General features: G+C 43.2%; 1 protein-coding gene across 1 annotated transcript in view; it reads left to right on the top strand.

Moving 5' to 3' along the window:
• Nucleotides 1-19,471, top strand: part of KCTD16 (potassium channel tetramerization domain containing 16) — a 442,959-nt gene extending 423,488 nt beyond the window's left edge. Inside the window, exon 3 of the mRNA XM_040344594.1 lies at nucleotides 17,850-19,471. Coding sequence (XP_040200528.1) covers nucleotides 17,850-18,301 — 452 coding nt within the window. The 3' untranslated portion in view covers nucleotides 18,302-19,471. The remainder of the gene's footprint in view (nucleotides 1-17,849) is intronic.
• The last annotated feature ends 1,253 nt before the right edge of the window (nucleotides 19,472-20,724 follow it).

The following is a 20,724-nucleotide window of genomic DNA, read 5'->3' as shown; positions in this document are numbered from 1 at the left end:
AATGAGTGTTATGATGCAAATCTATAATATTAAATATTACAAACACGTTTTACCTTAGGGTTTGGCTTCTGCTTAGTTTTTATACAATCTATCTTTTTCATTCAAAAAAATGTAATGGCCTTATTTTTGCTGCTGCTATAACATTTTCAGTAAAAGGATGATTTATACATTTTGGTTCAATTAAAGCTGAAATCCAGGCACAAATGTAGATTAGCCACTTGCTCTCTAGGCACTTAAACCCCCTTCCTAACCAGACCAATTTTCAGTTTTCAGTGCACTCACATTATGAATGACAATTACTCAGTCATGCAACACTGTACCCATATGACATTTTTGTCCCAAATTACATTCACCCCCTATACACACTGTCCCGCCCTCTCTACACACTGCCCCCCCATATACACTGACACTTTTTTCCTGTACACACTGCTCCCACTCCTTTTTGAAACTATCACCCTCCCTGTACACATTGCCCCCCTGTAAAAAAAAAACACTCCCAGCCATTTAGCGGCCTGTATTTATGTATAACTGTACACAGTATGGGGGGCAGGAAGGTACAGTACAGGGGGGTTGGAGGACACAGTAGAGGGGAGGTTAGGAGGATACAGAATAGGATGTAGTAATGTGTAGTATCAGGTTTTGGTTGTATAGGGCAGTACAGAGGTAGGTTTGGATAGTATAGGGCAGTACAATGGAAGGTTTGGATAGTATATGGCAGTACATTGGTAGGTTAGTAAAGGGCAGTATAGTGGTAGATCTAAATAGTATATGGAGGTATAGTGGCAGGTCTAGGTAGTATAGGGAGGTAAAGTGGTGGTTCTGGATAGTAAAGGGAGATATAGTGGTAGGACTGAATAGTATAGAAATATATCGTGGTAGATCTGGATAGTATAGGGCAGGGGTGTCAAACTCAATTTCATTGTGGGCCCCATTAGCATTATGATTGCCCTCAAAAGGGCCGGTTGTATCTGTAATATTAGATGTCCAGTGCATGCCCTCTCCTTTACATTAGATGTCAATAGCCCCCCCACCATCAGAAGTTGAGTCCCCCACTCTCCCTTACATCACAGTGCACCCCCTTTCCTTATGCTGCTGCTGGGAAGAAACTGGATGCATTGCTTGAAAGCAGAAAGTAAGGGTCTAGAGTAGGAATGGAGGAGGGCTGGAGGTGCGAGGGCCACATGAAATGGCTTGGAGGGCCGGATTCGGCCCGCGGGCCTTGTGTTTGCCACCTCTGGTATAGGGAGATACAGTGATAGATCTGGATAGTATAGGGCAGTATAGTGGTAGGTCTGGGTAGTATAAGAAGGTATAGTGGTAGGTCTGGTAAGTAGACATGTGCATTAATTTTTGTCCGAATGCCTTTTCGTCCAAATTTCTGGGATTTTCGAATAAATGTGTCTGCCATAGCTCCAGGACTTCCGACATCCCTCAAAACGATGAGCCATTATAAAAGAAAAACTGACATTCTGGGACGGCTTTGGCACTTTAAGATAGTCCCAAATGGCTTCCTGATACCATTTTTTACGGTTCTCCTCAATCTCTTTCATGGTGGCTTCTGGCACATAAGGGAACTCCCATCCATAGTCGAGAGCAACCTTGTTCATCAGAATCCTCTGCAACCGAGCAAGTTAAGGCAAAGTATGGGAATGTCCCAGTCCCGGCATTACACAAGCCTCCGGAGACCTTTTCAAAACAAGCGTCATGACTGGAGGCACATCTTTCCCTCCTGTAATGATTCCTGCATCCATCACAACTTCCCAATTCACCCCCGGGGTTTCCGCCTGAGGCATTGTATTTCCACTGTCCATGGGAGAACGTTTCCCAAAACTACGGGAAGTGGCAGCTTTGAATCTCTTATCCCACGCTAGTTCAGGAAGCTCCAGATCAAACCAATGATTGTCACCGGCATCTGACAATGAGTCCAAATCAGAGTCTGCATACTCCTCTGCGGGCAAATAAGTATGCACGACTTTGACATTGTCCCCAGCCCGCTTACCAGTTCCTGGCGTGGCCGCTATGAGGGCAACATCCTCCTTGGAGTCCGGTCCCGGTAGACACTGAGGTAGGCCTCAACCTCGGCCGTGGGAAGCCTTCGCATAACCCACCTTCTTCCAGGCAGGCATGGCAGGTATGACTGCTGTACAGACATTCTCTGTAGTAGCTTCTGCTGATGGGCCAAGAACATTTTCATCAACAGCATGCACGGCAGGTGTGGTAGTAGTAGTAGTAGTTGCAGGCCAGGGAGTAACTTCCTCCAAATTGGTGGCACCTGTAACCCAGTCCACCCCAATATGCACGGGGTGATCCGGTAGGCTGGTCCACCATGAATAAATATTCTCCACACTGTAAGTATCGGCCGAAAGGTCGGATTTGAACTGGCAGTCCCTCACATCGTAGGCATGACACACCGAGTGCCTCCACATTGCCGCTCGTGTAGAGTACGAAACGCCCCCGCAGCTTCATCCAGAAACCTGTATCTGTTAACAAGGCTCCAGTGGGTGGGTGGGTGTTATTCGCACTAGCTCCAGCCTGAGACATAGTAGGCCTCAGCCTCTCCGATTGTGATGGATACGCCGACATGACTGCAACCGATCTCTCCACGATCGAGTAATCAACACTTTTGCGCGCCAGACACACTCACGCCTCACGCAGGGGCGGGTAACTCCTCCCACTTTCAGTTCTTTTCTTGGCACGTTGCTCCACGCACTTTACTCCGTTGCACGTGCAGCCAAAGCCTAGCCAAGCAACCTGACCTTAACCCCTTCTTTGCGAGCACAGTCCAACACCTTGACAAATTCAGACTCTCAATGGCGAAATAGACTCTTGATACCGTTGTCAGACAACAGCCTATGCCAGGCGAGCCTCCACGTGTAGCACTACCCCCGAAAGAGCTGCTGGATATTTTCGGGGCGGCATGTTACCTCTATTTCCTCGCCGTCCAGGGTAATGGATGAGAGTAGAGAAAGTTCAATGTCCACACTTTAGACTTCTTTTTTGTAAGATTTATTTGCTGAACTTGGTAAAGAAATTAAAAAAGTGATTGAAGAGGTGGAAGGGTAACAGGTAAATAGGTTCAGGTGCATTAATTCAATCGGGAAACACTCCTGCTTCCAGCAACACAGCTTTCGTCGCCACTCTAGCCAGAGTGAGTATTGCACACCCGGATAGGTTTCTCTCACTAGCCTAGCAGCCAAAATGGCGCACCGAATATGGTACAGTCTTTGCCACAGATGGAGACACTTTCTGTCCAAAATCCTTGTAGCACAGGATTCAGCACCCGGATCTCTCCAGAATAACTTCTTGCAGAGCTTAGAACTGACAGGCGATCACCATCAAGCCTTTCAGTAAAGGTGCATCCTTTGATGAAGTTTAAGGCCTCTCCTGAGATACCAGCCTCGTGCTTGGTCCGCTCCAAGATAGGCTTCCTCCGTCCAGGATGGGACAGCACAGGATCACCCTTGAAAGCGTAGACCCAATCTGCTTACTGAGCCTACTCAACAGATCACAACCTTAGACCAACGTGGTCCCGGAGCCAGGGTTGCAGGAGCACGCACCCCCGGGCAGGAGGGTCACACACGGGGTGGTGGGACAACAGACCAAGGATCGACGACCTTGATCCAATGACGTCTGTCCCTTAAGTACCCCTCCCCAGCATGCACAACGGGACAATGAACCCCCACTGATTGGCTGCCGAGGGGGAACACCCAAATCACCTTGACCTAGCTGCTGCCACCCTTGGCCTGGAGTGATAACAACACCCCTGTAGAACAATAGTGGTCACTCACAGCACAGCCATGGCTGGAACAGAGGTCAAATTTGCTCTAAATCATACATGTCTGAGTAAACTAACTCTCAGACTTCCCCCTAAATTTAAGGCAGTGCCAGCCCAACAGGAGCAGGCCGCTACATGTGTAATGGACTTTAATGGAGCCTCACCAAAAGGCAAGTGTTGCATTTTGTATACGTTTTTGCTCCTTTTTTTTTTTTATTTGTGTCTGGCACGGTGGGCGGTGTGATTGACAATAGATTTACATTGGGGGGCATTTTTTTTTCCATTTTTAATAAAGGAATTGTCTGTGTGTTTTAATGAATTTTTTTGACTTTTGTTTGGTGAATGAGTAAGGGTACAAAGAGACAGAGATGGTGATCGGGTCAATATTAGGGGGGCCAAGGGGGGCTGCTGCACACAGAAGGCTTTTTATCCTAATGCATAGACTGCATTAAGATAAAAAACCTTCTGACTTTACAACCCCCTTTGAAAACCAGAGAATAATTTTTTTTGTAACACCTAGTAGTGTTAATTTGTGTGTTTTTCAACTGTAACCCCACCTGGACAATAATTTTAGGTCAGCAGTCTAAAGTACTCAGGTCTCCATGCTGAGAGAATTTTAGGCCCCATGCACACGAGAAGCAAATGCAAACTCATCTAAACACGGCGTTTTACCGCGATTTACCGCGTTTTACCGCGTTCGCGTTTATAAGCATTTGGTTAAGAAACATCATAAGACCCTCCCTAAGCTCAAAAAACAATATTATTTAACCATTTCAGCTATTTTGTGAGACCAGAGCAGCTGAGAGAGCAGCAGTGTATGTGTATTTAGCGTGTCACTTGCCACGTCACCTGGCCACGTCACCTGCCACGTCACCTGGCCACGTCACCTGGCCACGTCACCTGCCACAAGTTGTGGATTGTCCACTGGCCACGTCACCTGCCACATCAACTGGCCACGTCACCTGCCAAGTTGTGAATTGTCCACTTGCCACATCACCTGGCCACGCCACCTGCCACAAGTTGTGGATTGTCCACTGGCCACGTCACCTGGCTATGTCACCTGCCACGTCACCTGGCCACGTCACCTGCCACGTCACCTGGCCACGTCACCTGGCCACGTCACCTGCCACAAGTTGTGGATTGTCCACTGGCCACGTCACCTGCCACGTCAACTGGCCACGTCACCTGCCACATGTTGTGGATTGTCCACTGGCCACGTCACCTGGCCACGTCACCTGCCATGTCACCTGGCCACGTCACCTGCCACGTCACCTGGCCATGTCACCTGCCACAAGTTGTGGATTGTCCACTGGCCACGTCACCTGGCCACGTCACCTGCCATGTCACCTGGCCACGTCACCTGCCACGTCACCTGGCCACGTCACCTGCCACAAGTTGTGGATTGTCCACTGGCCACGTCACCTGCCACATCAACTGGCCACGTCACCTGCCAAGTTGTGAATTGTCCACTTGCCACATCACCTGGCCACGCCACCTGCCACAAGTTGTGGATTGTCCACCTGCCACGTCACCTGGCCACGTCACCTGGCCACGTCACCTGCCACAAGTTGTGGATTGTCCACTGGTCATGTCACCTGGCTATGTCACCTGCCACGTCACCTGGCCATGTCACCTGGCCACGTCACCTGGCCACGTCACCTGCCACAAGTTGTGGATTGTCCACTGGCCACGCCACCTGCCATGTCACCTGCCATGTCACCTGGCCACGTCACCTGCCACAAGTTGTGGATTGTCCACTTGCCATGTCACCTGCCCACGTCACCTGCCACGTCACCTGGCCACGTCACCTGCCACAAGTTGTGGATTGTCCACTTGCCATGTCACCTGGCCACATCACCTGCCACGTCACCTGGCCACGTCACCTGCCACAAGTTGTGGATTGTCCACTGGCCACGTCACCTGCCACATCAACTGGTCATGTCACCTGCCAAGTTGTGAATTGTCCACTTGCCATGTCACCTGGCCACGCCACCTGCCACAAGTTGTGGATAGTCCACTGGCCACGGCACCTGGCCACGTCACCTGCCACATCACCTGGCCACGTCACCTACAACAAGTTGTGGATTGTCCACTTGCCACGTCACCTGCCTCAAGTTGTGTATTGTCCACTTGCCACGTCATCTGCCATGTCACCTGGCCACCCCACCTGCCACAAGTTGTGGATTGTCCACTGGCCACGTCACCTGGCCACGTCACCTGCCGCAAGTTGTGGATTGTCCACTTGCCATGTCACCTGGCCACGTCACCTGCCACATCACCTGGCCACGTCACCTGCCACAAGTTGTGGATTGTCCACTGGCCACGTCACATGCCACATCAACTGGCCACGTCACCTGCCACAAGTTGTGTATTGTCCACTGGCCACGTCACCAAGCCACGTCACCTGCCATGTCACCTGGCCACGTTACCTGCCACAAGTTGTGGATTGTCCACTTGCCATGTCACCTGGCTACGTCACCTGCCACGTCACCTGGCCACATCACCTGCCACGTCACCTGGCCACGTCACCTACCACAAGTTGTGGATTGTACACTTGTCACGTCACCTGGCCATGTTACCTGCCACAAGTTGTGGATTGTCCACTGGCCACGTGACCTGGCCACGTCACCTGGCCACGTCACCTACAACAAGTTGTGGGTTTTCCACTTGCCACGTCACCTGGCCATGTCACCTGCCACAAGTTGTGGATTGTCCACTGGCCACGTCACCTGCCACAAGTTGTGGATTGTCCACAATGCAATGCAAGCAATTACATTTTTTATGTTTTTTTTATGGTTTTTCATCATTTGCCATCATTTTTGAGATTTCTAATGTAAAAAAATAGGTCACCTTTAAAAACGCCTATAAACGAAATCGCGGCAAAACGCCGGTACCGCGATTTGCCGCGATTTGCCGCGATTTGCCGCGATTTGCGTCTAAAACGCAAAAGCTGAAAGCTTCTGAACCCAAAATTTTGGGTTTGGAAAAACGGCCCTAAACCCAACTGCTTTGAAACGCCAAAAAACGTGATTGTGTGCATGGACACATAGGATAACATTAAATGTGTTCAGGGGCAGTTGAAAAAAATGCCCAAATGCCTCTGAACTCGAGTTTAGCAGCGTCTCGTGTGCATGGGGCCTTAATGAACACTACAATTTAGAATAGTAGGCATACACTTGTGCAAGCCCCTGGTTCTGAAACAAGGCTATCAATGACAGCAACATGTTTCATACTCATGAACCAATCACTGTGGTTCCAGATCATGTGATGTGTATGATCGTTTTTCTGCCTGCTATTACTGTAAGATTTTGGAGAAAACTGCAAGCACGCCATACCTACAGTTTGTTTTTTCCTTTAACAAAATCTCTCTAATGTAGTACAACATTTTCTTTAATTTAGAGTGACTAGCCTGTTGGATTTCCATTTTGCTATGGAGCGGCACCCACCTTACATTGATCTCACTAGGTGACAGATATTGTCACACCAGTTGACATACCTACATTATATAGCCAAAGGTATGTGGACACCCCTCCACATTTTTTGAGTTTTGATGTGTCCTGTGAAAGTTAATGCTAGAGCATAAAAAACACATTTGAAACATTTGTGCACTTCCAATCTTGTGACAACAGTTTGAGGAAGGCTGTTTTTTGTTCCTGGCATAAGTGTGCCACTGCGCACAAAGCCAGGTCCCTAAAGAGGAAGTAAACCCAGGTATAAAAAAAAAAAAACACCTACAAGGCAAAGGCATAATGAGCTAGTATGCATGGCATAATAGCTCATTATGTAATACTCACCTCCGATCGAAGCCCCTGCAGCCATCGTCTTCCAATGTCTTGCCCAGGGGTTATTTCCGTGTATCGCAGCTCCGGCGCTCTGATTGGCCGGAGCCGCGATGACGTCACGCATGACGTGCGCGCGGGAGCCGGCAGTTACGGCACAGCCTCAATGAGGAATGGCACACTACAGTGCACCTGCTCCGCTGTCTATGGCACATGCGCCCTAGACAGCGGCACCCATGATTTTAGTAAATATCTCCTAAACCGTGGAGGTTTAGGAGATATTTCAAGCACCTACAGGTAAGCCTTAATCTAGGCGTGGCTTGCTGATTTTGGTGTGGAGCAGGGAACTCCAAACTATGGCCCTCCAGCTGTTGCGGAACTACACGTCCCATGAGGCATTGTAAAACTCTTACATTCACAGACATGACTATGCATAAGTTAAATTGCAGTACCTGAACAACTGAAGGGCCATAGTTTGGAGACCCCTGGTGAGGAGGAACTCGGGTGGCCTGCATAGAGATCTGGCCCAAACTCAAAAAAAAAACACCTCTGAGATTAATTGCATACCAGTCCAACATTAGCACCTGATTACACACATGCTCTTTTGGCAAAATAGGCACAAATTCCCTCAGAAACACCAAAAATAGTCACGTTTTCTTGAATGAGATACCAACAAACTCATCTAATGTACTAAATCTTTTTTAATGGAAAATTGAGGTTAGACATGTTAGCGTTGACTTATTTTTAAAGTTGCAGGCCCCCAAGACTCATCTTAATCTTAGGTTCTCTTTCTAGAGAGTCACTGCCTTGGAACAAGTCAGACCTTTAGTTGAGACTTTTAAAGCTGGCTTCATTTTTCAGTCATTCAAAAAAAAAAAAACTCTCTTTTTACCTAAAATAACCTGTGCAAAACTAGGATGTTTTATACAGAATAAAATTCTACAGTAGCTGCCCTTCTTATTGTAAGCTTAACTTTGCTGTAAAATACATTTTAAGCTTAAACAATTGATGGTGTGACACATGGGAGTTGTGTCCTTGTGTAAATTGCAAGACTTTGTCAATCAATCACTGTTTTATTTTTCTGTATAGTGCATGCCAAATTTGTCTTTTTTGCAGTGATATTTGTATGACGATTTGATGAAACTTTTTTTTTTTCTTTTCTGTTTTTTTTTTTTTTTTTTTAAGTTAAAGGCAATTTAACCTTTCTTGCTTATTGCTTTGTGTTCTTTTGGTATACTGCACTCTCCCTAATGGACTCATCAAGCTGGCAAGATGTTGCCTTTATAATCATAATGCTGAGGGGAATGAGAATTTCACGCTGCTTGGGCTCTTGAAATGGGAAAAGTTACTTAAGATAAATTTGCTATCACCTGGAGACCTAATCATAAAGCTATTCCTAGTAATATTTTGCACCTCTCTGGTGTGTCAAAAGTAGGCAATGTTTATATATTTTACACCATGCTTTTGTATAAGTTTCTGATCCTAAATAATTTTAAAATTGACATTGTTTTTAAAGCAATGAATATCTGATTTCAAATACATTTTTTATACCTACCATCCATATATACAGTATATGTCTGTGTGTAGGCAGACCTAATGTACATCTAAACATAAAGCCACTAATTCTGTGTATCTTTTGGTACTAATTAATACTTTAAAAATATATGTAATTAAAGGGGTTGTAAAGGAATTTTTTTTTTCATAATAAGCATCCTTTACCTGCAGACATTCCTCTTTTCACTTCCTCATTGTTCGTTTTTGCTCAGAAGTTGCTCTTTTTCTTCTCTGTTCTGTTCACTTCCTGCTTGTCTGATTTTACTGACCACCGCGAAGGGAGGCTTTACTGCGGTGGTCAGTAACGTGGTCACCCCCTCCTGGAAACTACCGTATTTATCGGAGTATACCGCGCACTTTTTTCCCCTTAAAATAAGGGGAAAATCATGGGTGCGCGATATACGCCGATACCCGCGCTCAGTTTGAACGCCTCCGCCGACATATACCGAGCGCAGTACACTCGGGTATATTCGGCCAGGCTCGGCTTCGCTCATAGTCACGGTCTGTGACATTTATATGTGAGAGCGTGGCCGAATGTACCCGAGTGTACTGCGCACGGTATATGTCGGCGGAGGCGTTCAAACTGAGCGCGGGAAGCGGGGATTTGACTCGGAGACAGCGCGGGAGAAGCCGGGAGGACACCACCGAGGCTGGAGACGGATGCCGGACCGGACAAGGACGCCGGGCAAGACACCAAAACTGTAAGTATTAAAATCTTTTTTTACAGGAAAAACGGGTCTACATTAGGGGTGCGTGCTATACGCCGGAGCGCGCAATACCCCGATAAATACGGTACATCTGTGTGGCAGGACGCTCTCTACGTGTTAGAGACTTCAAGGAGGTGTTAATTACTGGGCGTGCCACAATTCATACTGGGAAATGTAGTTCTTACATGAACAAGCGATGCAAACCAGGAAGTGAATGAGAGAACAGAAACTAGAAAGCCGGAGAGATGAAGGAATTTAATAGGTATTTACTCGTTTTTTAACAGAATCATTACACTATTCTGTCTGTCTACCTTGCAGACATTTTTTTTCCTTTAGTGACCCTTTAAGTCTTCTAAGCATAGGTTGCTTTTATATGTATTTAGGATGCCATAATAGTGGAATAGTAGCTTCAGAATGAAAGGAAAGGTAGGTCATGGAATATGTCATGCCTGCTGCTCATCCCTGCTGCTAAAAAATGCTAGTTGTTTTGCCAGGCAAAAGGGGGACACATCACAAGATATATAGGCAAAGAACACATTGATGCCATGCCTCCAATAACAAGGACCATGAGGATTATTGCAAAAAAATTATCCCTTATCCCAAATTGTCCTTCATTTTGGATCTTCAAAATAACAAATAGAACAATTTAATTTAAAAATGCACTGCAACCGGATTGCATGCTACTGTGGTATCATGCGATCTGGTGCAGGCAAACGCGATGCATTTGCGATCTGTATATGGGGTGTTATTAGTAATCTATTGACACCAGCAGCAGATTGCACACAGAGTGCTATTGGAATCATGCGGTGAAGTAAATATGCATGGAATGCCGTTTTTTTTTTTAAATCAAATAGGGTTTTATTGAAGAATAACAAAAAACAAAGCAAGATACAAAAATAACATCAATACATGCAGTACAGTACACCCAATCAAGGTACAATTCGATCTTACAGCAGCAAATCATAAATACATAGCAGACACTTCACTTCTGGCCCATCCCATATAGTATTCCAAGGGACATACCCATCTGTGCGGCCCACATTTAGGGATACAACTAGCCATCACATTTGAAATTACAATGACCACTCCGCCACCAGTCTGTGACTTGCGACTGGCACCACTACCGCCTCCCTGGGCCCCATTTCCTCCTCCCTCCTCTTATAGTAACAGGCGGTCCATGATTAGATCAGCCGGAGCTAACCCAGGGACATTCAACCAGCATGCCCAAATGCTTTCAAATTTCGACATACTCCCCCTGTGCTGATAGATGTATTTCTCCAATCTAATAGTATCACCCATTTGGCTAATCCATTCCCGCACCGTAGGGGGTTCCTCCGACTTCCAGTGCCTCAGAATACGTTTCCGAGCCTGGAAGAGAGCCCTCGATATCCCTGTCCTAGCAGGCTCTTCCCCTGGGACGGTGTCTAAGATATCCAGTAAGCACAATTTCGGGTGCGTTTTCAGCTGAACCAGAAATACACGGTTAATTGTGTCCACCACCTCCCCCCAATAAAGGTGTAACTTGGGACACCTCTACAACATGTGGATCAGGTCTCCGTGGTCCCTCTTGCATCTGGTACAGGAAGGATCCTCCCGTACTCCCATTCTCACCAGCCTAGCTGGTGTGTAGCTGGTGTGTAGTGGCAGTTCAGCTTTAACCACTTGCTCACAGGGCATTTTCACCCTCTTCCTGCCCAATTAAGTTTTCAGCTTTCAGTGCGGTCACACTTTGACAATTGCACAATCATGCAACACTGTACCCAAATTATTTTTTTATCATTTTTTCCCCACAAATTTATTTTGGTGGTATTTTTAATCACTGCTGGCTTTTGTATTTTTTGCACAAAAAAACATAAAAAGACCGAAATTTTTGAAAAAAAAAACTTTTTTCTTTGTTTCTGCAATTTTTTTGTAAATAAGTAATTTTTCTCCTTTACTGATGTGTGCTGATGAGGCTGCACTGATAGGCTGCACTAATAGGCAGTGATGGCTTGGCACTGATGAGTAGGCACTAATATGTAGCAGTGATGGGCAGCACTGATGATAAGCGGCACTAATGAGCACTGATAGGTGGCAATAATAGGTGGTGCAGATGGGCACTGAAAGGCAGCACTGATTGGCATCACTGATGGGCACAAATTTGCATAACTGATGGGGCTGCATAATATCTCCTTGTTTTACATGTGATTAGCTGTGACTGGACACAACTGATCATATGGGTAAAAAGCTGTGGCCGTGTCCCAGGAATGCGATCACGGCGAGACTGGGCAACGTCATATGCCGTTGACCCAGAACAAAAGAGCATCCTGCCTGCCGTCATTTGCCTATAAAGCAGGCAGGAGGTGGTTAAAGAGACCCATGCAAGGCACAGCACTGGTCTGTTTTAAGCTAGCAATTTATCCAAATTATTAATTTTGGATTCAGTTGACCTTTAAAGCAAACCTGTCATGAGAAAAATTAAGGGGGTGCTTTTACATACTTTCTTTTGAAAATGCTAGTTAGCTGTCTGTTAAGCCAAACCTCTCAACTTTTTGAGATGCTAACGAGTGACACCTATTAGCATAAGTATGTAGGCGTAGGACACACCCCCTGTCACGCTCCCTTAAAAGGTAAATTATACAAAAAAGATTAAAGCGGACATCCGCTGCAAAAAAAATATATTAAAAGTCAGCAACTACAAATACTGCAGCTGCTGACTTTTAATATTGGCACACTTACCTGTCGCTCGTCACTCTGCTGCCCCCCCCCCCCCTGCCATCCTTCACTGCCCGGTTCCCTAGGGCGCATGCGCGAGTCACGCTGCGCCTGCTGACTGGCTCCCGCTGTGCTCTGGGAGCCGAGTGTTCCCAGAACACAACGGGGGGTGACATCCTGCCCGCAGTCTACCCGCAGACTGTGTGGCCGGAAGTGGGTGCAAATACCTGTCTTTAGACAGGTATCTGCACCCCCCTCCCCCCTGAAAGGTGTCAAATGTGACACCTGAGGGGGGGAGGGTTCCAATCAGCGGGAGTTCCACTTTAGGGTGGAGCTCCGCTTTAAGCACTGGGAAACACTATTTGCAGGATGCATTTCATATACTTTGAGTTACAGAACAGGTATGCAAATCAGGAAAGTCAATTTAAATCAGAAGTTCTTATCTGCATTTTTGTTCCTTGCTCAAAATGTTGATACAAAAGGGTTAGCATATCAGCCAGGTAAACAAAGATTTCAGAAATGGCATCCCAACATTTGACAGAATTGTCTGCATGGAGTTTGCATATACTCACTGTGCTTTCTTGGGTTTTCTCCAGGTTCTCCATTTTTCGTTTACTCTCCAAAAGACACGGTCGTAATTGGGTCCTATCTAAACTGGCATCAGTGTATGTGTGTATTCGAGATAGGTATCTTAGACTGTAAGCTCTTTGTGGGCAGAGCGTGAAGTAAATGTATAGTACATAAAGCTCTGCATAAATGTCAGTACAATGTATATACGGTGTGTATGTATATATATATTGTGAGGGGTTAGCTCGGTAGGGGGGTGTGTGACCCCTTGGATGGGTTCACCACACACTGAATTTATACAGACTGGCAGTCGAAGAGGGTTGAAAACAAAGTTTTTGGTTTATTTTTCCATCTTGCTGGAAAACAATTGCAAGCATCCAAACAGCATAAACAAAATCAAACATAAAATAAATCCTAGCCTCTTTGGGCGTCTACCTTCCACACAGGAACCTATCTATGAAGTCTAACACAGCCTACTGCTGGGTAGACAGTGCTGGTCATACAGCACAAAACAATAGTCTTTTGATTTTTATCACACAGAAAAATCAATCCTCTCCTCACCTCCACAGAAGACCTTCTGGCACTGCTCTCCTACTCACAAAGCCTTAGGAATGATGCAGCAAATTAGTGGTAATCCTAATTGCCTCATTCTGAACAGCTGAACTTTTTCAACGGCCTCAAACCTTTCCTGGCTACGTTTGTAGCCGACGCCCGATAATGATTGGTGTATTGTCCAAACAAGGCAGAAATGTATCTCCCGTCTGTGACAACACCCACATATTTACCTGACTTCCTGTCACAATATATATATATATATATATATATATATATATATATATATATATATATATATATATACACTGTATATACATACATAGCTGTAATACATAATAAAAACTACCTAGGAATCTGGCCATTAACAAAGCTGTAACAGTAGGTTCAGTTTATTTGATAAGAAAGGTAGATGAGGCAGAAACAAAGTGAAAACACACAAAAAGGGCAAGCATCTTAGAAATTAGCCAATACAAGTAGCAATCAATACTCTTCATGTATAAGTTTCTTGGAAATTTACAAGGCCGGTTTTACAGGGTGTCACTCAATAGTTTTTCCTAAGGCAAGAATTAAATAACTTTCAATTTAGCCACTATTGATTTTTGGGAGCTGTATATAGAAGTCTAAGAATGGGTCTATAAATGTCCCTGGCCTGAGTATACACAGACTGGAAGGCACTGCTGCTTTTGTAAATTTCCTCACTGGAAACAACTCAGTCACAGAGATGTACAATGTATGATCATATATGAGTTCCAATTGCCTGTAAACAGAAGCTTTTTTGCATTTTACTAAAGATATAGTGGATCTATGTTTATTTTTATTTTTTTTACTTCAGTCACTTTATGTGTGTGTTGGGCTTACCCACTAAATAATCCTGAATGGCTAGATACAATTCATTATTTTTCTTTATGGTACCATTGAAAATGAAAATATGAATTCACCATGACTTGGCGTCAATGCTGCTATTGTTCTATTTATGTTTTTTTTTTTGTTTTGTTTTTTAACCACTGGCAACCAAGCCACTTGGGGGTATGGAAACCTAATGATGGGGGTATGGAACTTGATCTCTATAAATTAAAAATAAATTAAAACATGATGTGCAATCAAAATGTAGAAAATTAATTGATATGTCTGATGACCAGCAAGTAACACACTTGCACGGCTTGTCCCTCCTCCAAAGCACTTTGTACAATGGTGCCTTATACTCAAACTGGTAAGTAATAAATGTTTCAGCACAAAACCAAACTGAGTTTTTTGCATTTCAGAGCAAGTCCTTAAAGTGCAGAAATCCACTACAATCATAAATCCTATGGTAGCGCTGCACATACTCAGGACTGTCTTGATTTGTGTTGACACATGGCTTACTCATCAGCGCAAGTACGGCACTTGGTTCATGAGGCACCTGTGTACGAGGAGTACACTAGAGGAAGGACATGTCATGCAGGATAGTCCAGCTCAGGAGCAGGCTTTACTGACCAACAGGCTAGCATGGACTATGTGATGGCTACATACACTCCATATATATTTATATAGTATGAGGAACCATAAACTATGGTGCATGGTACTTTTGTGCACAAAATAATCTTACTCGAATGGTAGCTACTTATGTGATGGAGACATATTGAGAAGTACTTTGAGACCACAATGTGCACTTTATTGAGATTCTACAATGGTGGGTGGGTGTTTTTTTGTATTCTATGTGTATTTAAAGTGTATTTAAAGTGTAATCCCTCACGCTACCAAGTGAATAACCACTTGCTAGAGTGATAAATGAAACTGCTGCTGAGTCTATCGTGTTCACAATAAACCCAAATGACGAAAAATATATATAAAGTGATCAGCACAATTTCCCAATTATAAATTAATACAATTGAGTACAAGTGAATGTTAAAACAAACAAAAAAATGTCCAATATAATACGTGACAAAATCCTAGGTGTCGCAGGCAATACATTGCAGAGTGCAAAGTGGTTGAAATAAAGTCCAAAATGTTCTTCAAAGCATATATAAAAATTGTTTATGAAAATCTATTTCAAAGGACTAAGTGTTCCTGAGACTTCACACACCTGCTTAGTGCTCACACAACTCTTACCTCTATAAAGTGATAAATCAGTCTTGAGGATAAATATGGTGATGACGAACTCCCACTTCCAGGCTTCCGGTTGTGCGCTCTTGGTATATTACTCAGGGTTTTGGATAGCATTCGGGAATTAAATAAATGCCTCCCATAGAATCGTTTAAACCAGTGGTCATCAACCCTGTCCTCAGGGCCCACTAACAGGCCAGGTTTTATGTATTACCTTGGGTAGATGCAGACTAGAATACTGCAATCACTGAGCTGAAAACGATATCACATGTGATGTATTTCAGTTATCTTGCAAACCTGGCCTTTTAGTGGACCCTGAGGACAGGATTGATGACCACTGGTTTAAACAACTAAAGGTTTATTTAAAAGCCAAATGGAAGCTTACATAAATTGAAGTTAAAAACACATTTCAAATAAAACAGTGGCGTTACAGATGCATCTCACATTATGTCCGGCCCACTACTCACTCCCAGGCCATGCCCTACATGTTGCATAACGTGACTTCATCCCTGATGAAGTCATGTGATGTGGCATTAACGCGTAGAGCGTGGCCGTAAGTGAGTAGTGGACCAGAAGTGACATGAGAGGTGTCTGTAATGCTGCTGTTTTATTTCAAATGTGCTTTTAACTTCAATTCATGTAAGCTTCCATTCGGCTTTTAAATAAACCTTTAGTTGTTTAAATGATTCACACTATGGAAGGTATTTATTTCATTCCCACATGCTATCTAGAACCCTGAGTGATATACCAAGAGCTGACAAACGGAAGCCTGGAAGTGGGAGTTTGCCATCACCATATTTATCCTCAAGGCTGATTCATCACTTTATAGAGGTGTGAGTTCTGTGAGCACTAAGCAGGTGTGTGAAGTCACAGGAACACACAGGCCCAGATCCACAAAGATCTGCCTATCTTTGGGCAGGCATAGTGTATCTCAGATACACTACGCCGCCGTAACTTAGAGCGTATTTTCCGTATCCAGAAAGAATTTACGCCGTAAGTTACGGGGGCGTAGTGTAAATGTGTCGGCGTAAGGGCGCGGAATTCAAATGGCTAAGATGTGGGCGTGTTTTATGTCAATACATCTTGACCCCACGTAAATGACATTTTTTTGGAACGGCACATGCGCCAAAATCACGTCGCAAATAGTCAATGCTTTTGATGTGAACGTAATTTATGCAAAGCCCTATTCGAGAACGTTTTACGTAAACAACGGAAAATTTGACGCTGTCCCGTCGTCCATACTTAACATTGCGTATGCCTCATAGACCCAGGGGTAACGTTATGCCAAAAAAAGCCTTATGTAAACGACATAAAAAAATGCGCAGGGCGGACGTACGTTTTGAGGATCGGCGTATCTACCTAATTTGCATATTCCTCACGTAAATCTACGGAAGCGCCACCTAGCGGCCAGCGTAAATATGCACCTAAGATCCGACGGCGTACTAAGACGTATGTCAGTCGGATCGAGCCCACATTCAGACGTATCTTGTTTTGTGGACACAAAACAAAGATACGACGGGGCATCTTAGAACTTACGCGGCGTATCAATAGATATGCCGATGTAAGTTCTTTGTGGATCTGGGCCTTATTGTTTATGAAAATCTAATTCAAAGGACTGTTAAAATATGCTTGCAAGAACATTTTGGACTTTATTTCAACCACTTTGCGCTTTATTGTCTGTGGCACCTAGGATTTTGTCATGTATTATATTCAAAATTGTGTTTTTGTTGTAACATTCACTTGTACTAAATTGTATAAATTTATAATTGAGAAATTGTGTTGTTTACTTTATATTTATTTATCCTATATACGTATGTTTATACTATTTATATATTTTTTTTGAAGTTTGTTTTTAAGATTTATGAATAAAGCCATTCTTTTTTTGTATTTGAAAACCTGGCTAAGGTTTTGATACTTGCAGTAAATGTATGCAACATAGTGTTATCTATCTATTTAGAGGTAGCATAGGATTTGGAAGTCGATTTGGTACATGGTTGGTTTTTATGCTAAGGGGTACAGCCACTAATTCCCTTTCTTGAATAGAATTGATTCAAGGTTTTTCAGCAACTAAGCAAATTTGATGAATGGAATTTTGATCATTGTTACATAAATAATATGTATTAACTTTATTTGCAGGAGGACCTACTAGATGGCCTTCAACTCATTGTGATTGCTGCTGTAAAAACACGAAGGGGGACAAAGAGGGTGAAAGTGGAACATCGTGCAATGAACTTTCTACATCCAGCTGTGATAGTCAATCTGAAGCCAGCTCTCCTCAAGAAACAGTCATCTGTGGTCCAGTAACTCGCCAGTCCAATATACAGACTCTAGACCGACCAGCCAAGAAAGGACCTGTGCAGATTATCCAGCAGTCCGAAATCCGAAGGAAAAGTGACCTTTTAAGAACTTTAACGACTGGGTCGAGAGAGTCCAACACAAGTAAAAAAAAAGTTGTGAAAGAAAAGCTTTCTATTGAAGAAGAGCTGGAAAAATGTATTCAGGATTTCATGAAAATAAAAATACCAGAAAGGTTCCCTGAGAGGAAATATTCATGGCAATCAGACCTTTTACGAAAATACCACCTATAGAAAGGGCAAAGATATTATAAATCACTGGTATATGAAGTCTATTGTTTATTTGGTAGATTGCCATGTCCACGTAAACTACTGCCTATATACATAGTCCACTTTAACCCTGTTGCTGCTGGATGAACGTGATACAAAGTCCAATTCTGACCAATTCAAACCAGCAGCAAGGGCATTAAAGGCAAGTCTGCCTAAAACTAATCACTCAGTTTTGGCCTTACTCTGGTGGGTATGATCAAACACCGACTTGAAAGAACTCCGTCCAAGATCACACATCTGTCTGATTTGGCTTCATTCCGAACATCAGGAGTCTGGTGACAGAGCAATGAGGAAGGCCAAACCAAGATCTGTGGGCTGGAGTAGAGAAAACAACTCAAGAAGTTTACCCAGTTTTTGGATGGTTTAACAAACCACTGTTGATGCAAGACTGGCTGCTTAGTTTTGGGTGGCATTACCTTTTAACGTTGATAGTTACAGGGTACCATGTTCTTGTGGAAGCACAACGTTTTATTTTATTTTCAAATTTTAACAAGATGGATTCTGTAAACACAAATAGCACAAACATAGTAGACATTGAACATTAACAGACAGATACTTTGGAGTTTTTTTTATTTATTTATGTCCTTTTTTTATTTTATTTTATTTCCTCAGTTTTCAAAAAGTGTGTGTTTGTTAAGAAAGTTTCTGGAAGAGTGTCACCTCAAAAATGCATGTTTCCTTATTGGAGAATGGAGGTCACATGAGTAAAAGAAACAAAGAAAAAAAAAAAGTAAAGTAAAACTATATCATGATGGTTTACATTTAGTGAATATATTACTGCATACATTATTGGTCTTGTTATATCCTTGTTACTCTGCACTTTCTTTCAAGTCAGACGGCTGCTTTGTGTGGTCATATAATCTGTGGCTGCTTCATTATCTCTATTTTTGTAGGACTCTGAGATGTGTGGATGGTGTTTACCACTAAGAAATCAAAGCCCTTTCCTTATTTTAGTCTACAAACATCCATCACCCATGTGGACTCCAAGTAGGGAAACATTCTCTGGTAAAATGGACACAGCAAATACTTTATGACTGTTTGCAAAGTACAGGGCTTTTGTGGTAACAAATAATGTGTAAATTCATTGATGTACAAGTGCATAATAAAGTCTTAAGTGCTCATTCACACAGTGAACATTGGCTTTGTTTCACATGATTACCGGATAGACCTAATTTCCTCTCAGTACGAATGAATGTTGCTCAGTTACAAACCAAAGAAGAACAATGATTAAAATGTATTTGAAGTCAAAACTTTTTTTTTTTGGGATAGATTAAAGACATAAATACCTGCCAGACTTTTGCTACTCTCTGGGAATTTTCTCCATCAGTTTTTGCCCTGGTGACCATTATCTGGTATAACAGGATGTAACAGGAAATTCAAAAAAATTATAGTTACATGGGCAGGAGGTAACGGAAATCTTTAAAGAGGAGACCTGTTACATTCAATGGTTCATACATTTCAAAGCTGAACTCCAACTCCATGTAAACAGATAAATACACAGATGTATAGAGGAACTTTTACCAGCGAAACAATGTGTATTTCTGTCCATGTATTTCTGAAATACATGAAATACATAAGATAAGGCCGTGCCAGATAAGGCACGGCTTTATCTGGCAGAGCAGAAAATCACCTCTTCCTCTTCTAAAGCTAAATGACACACTTATTTTCCCTCACCCAGCCTGTCACTGAACAGCAAATTATGCTTCAGATTGGTGAGAGTCATCCCTATGATCTCTGCTCCTAGCAACATGTTATTTGATAGCATTTGAACAACTAACTGGCTCCTAGTGCTGCTTTTAAACTTCCAGCCTGAGCTCTGCTGTACTGGGGATATGAGTGAAAGTGACAGGTGCCAGGTCAAATTCAGGTACTTGCACCACCTGCATTTAAAAATATGTTTAATAATGTATAAATGGATTCAAAGCTGTAATTGATGATGTCTTTTATTTCAGCCTGGAGTTCAGCTTTGACTGGGGGTTTAGGCTTGACAAATTTGTATGTCCAATGCCAGGTATTCTCATTTGTTTTACAAAGGATTTATTAAAGGATACACATAAGAAAATAGCTGGTTTGAAGGAAGATGATAAACATCATTAGCGCATCACTAGTTTTTAAATTACCGCTAATCACACGTAGACTATTTTGATAAATATTTATTCAGAAAGGTCTGTTGTGGACCAATTGTAGAAATAGCTTCCACGTTTTAATCCTGACAAGAAGATCAAGCCAATCTTAAACATTTTCTTTTTCTTTTGCAGTCTGTTTGCCAAAATGTGTATAATTTTTGCCTTTGTATAATTTATTGTTTGAATTACTGTTTGTGTTAAAATTGCAAACAAAAGAAGATGGTGACATGCATAATTAAACAGACTTAAAAAGATTATGTT

Source organism: Rana temporaria, chromosome 3 (genome assembly GCF_905171775.1).
Source record: "Rana temporaria chromosome 3, aRanTem1.1, whole genome shotgun sequence".
NCBI classification, from domain to species: domain Eukaryota; kingdom Metazoa; phylum Chordata; class Amphibia; order Anura; family Ranidae; genus Rana; species Rana temporaria.
The sequence above is the reverse complement of the archived record's forward strand: the minus strand, read 5'-3'. Positions and strand labels throughout refer to the sequence as shown.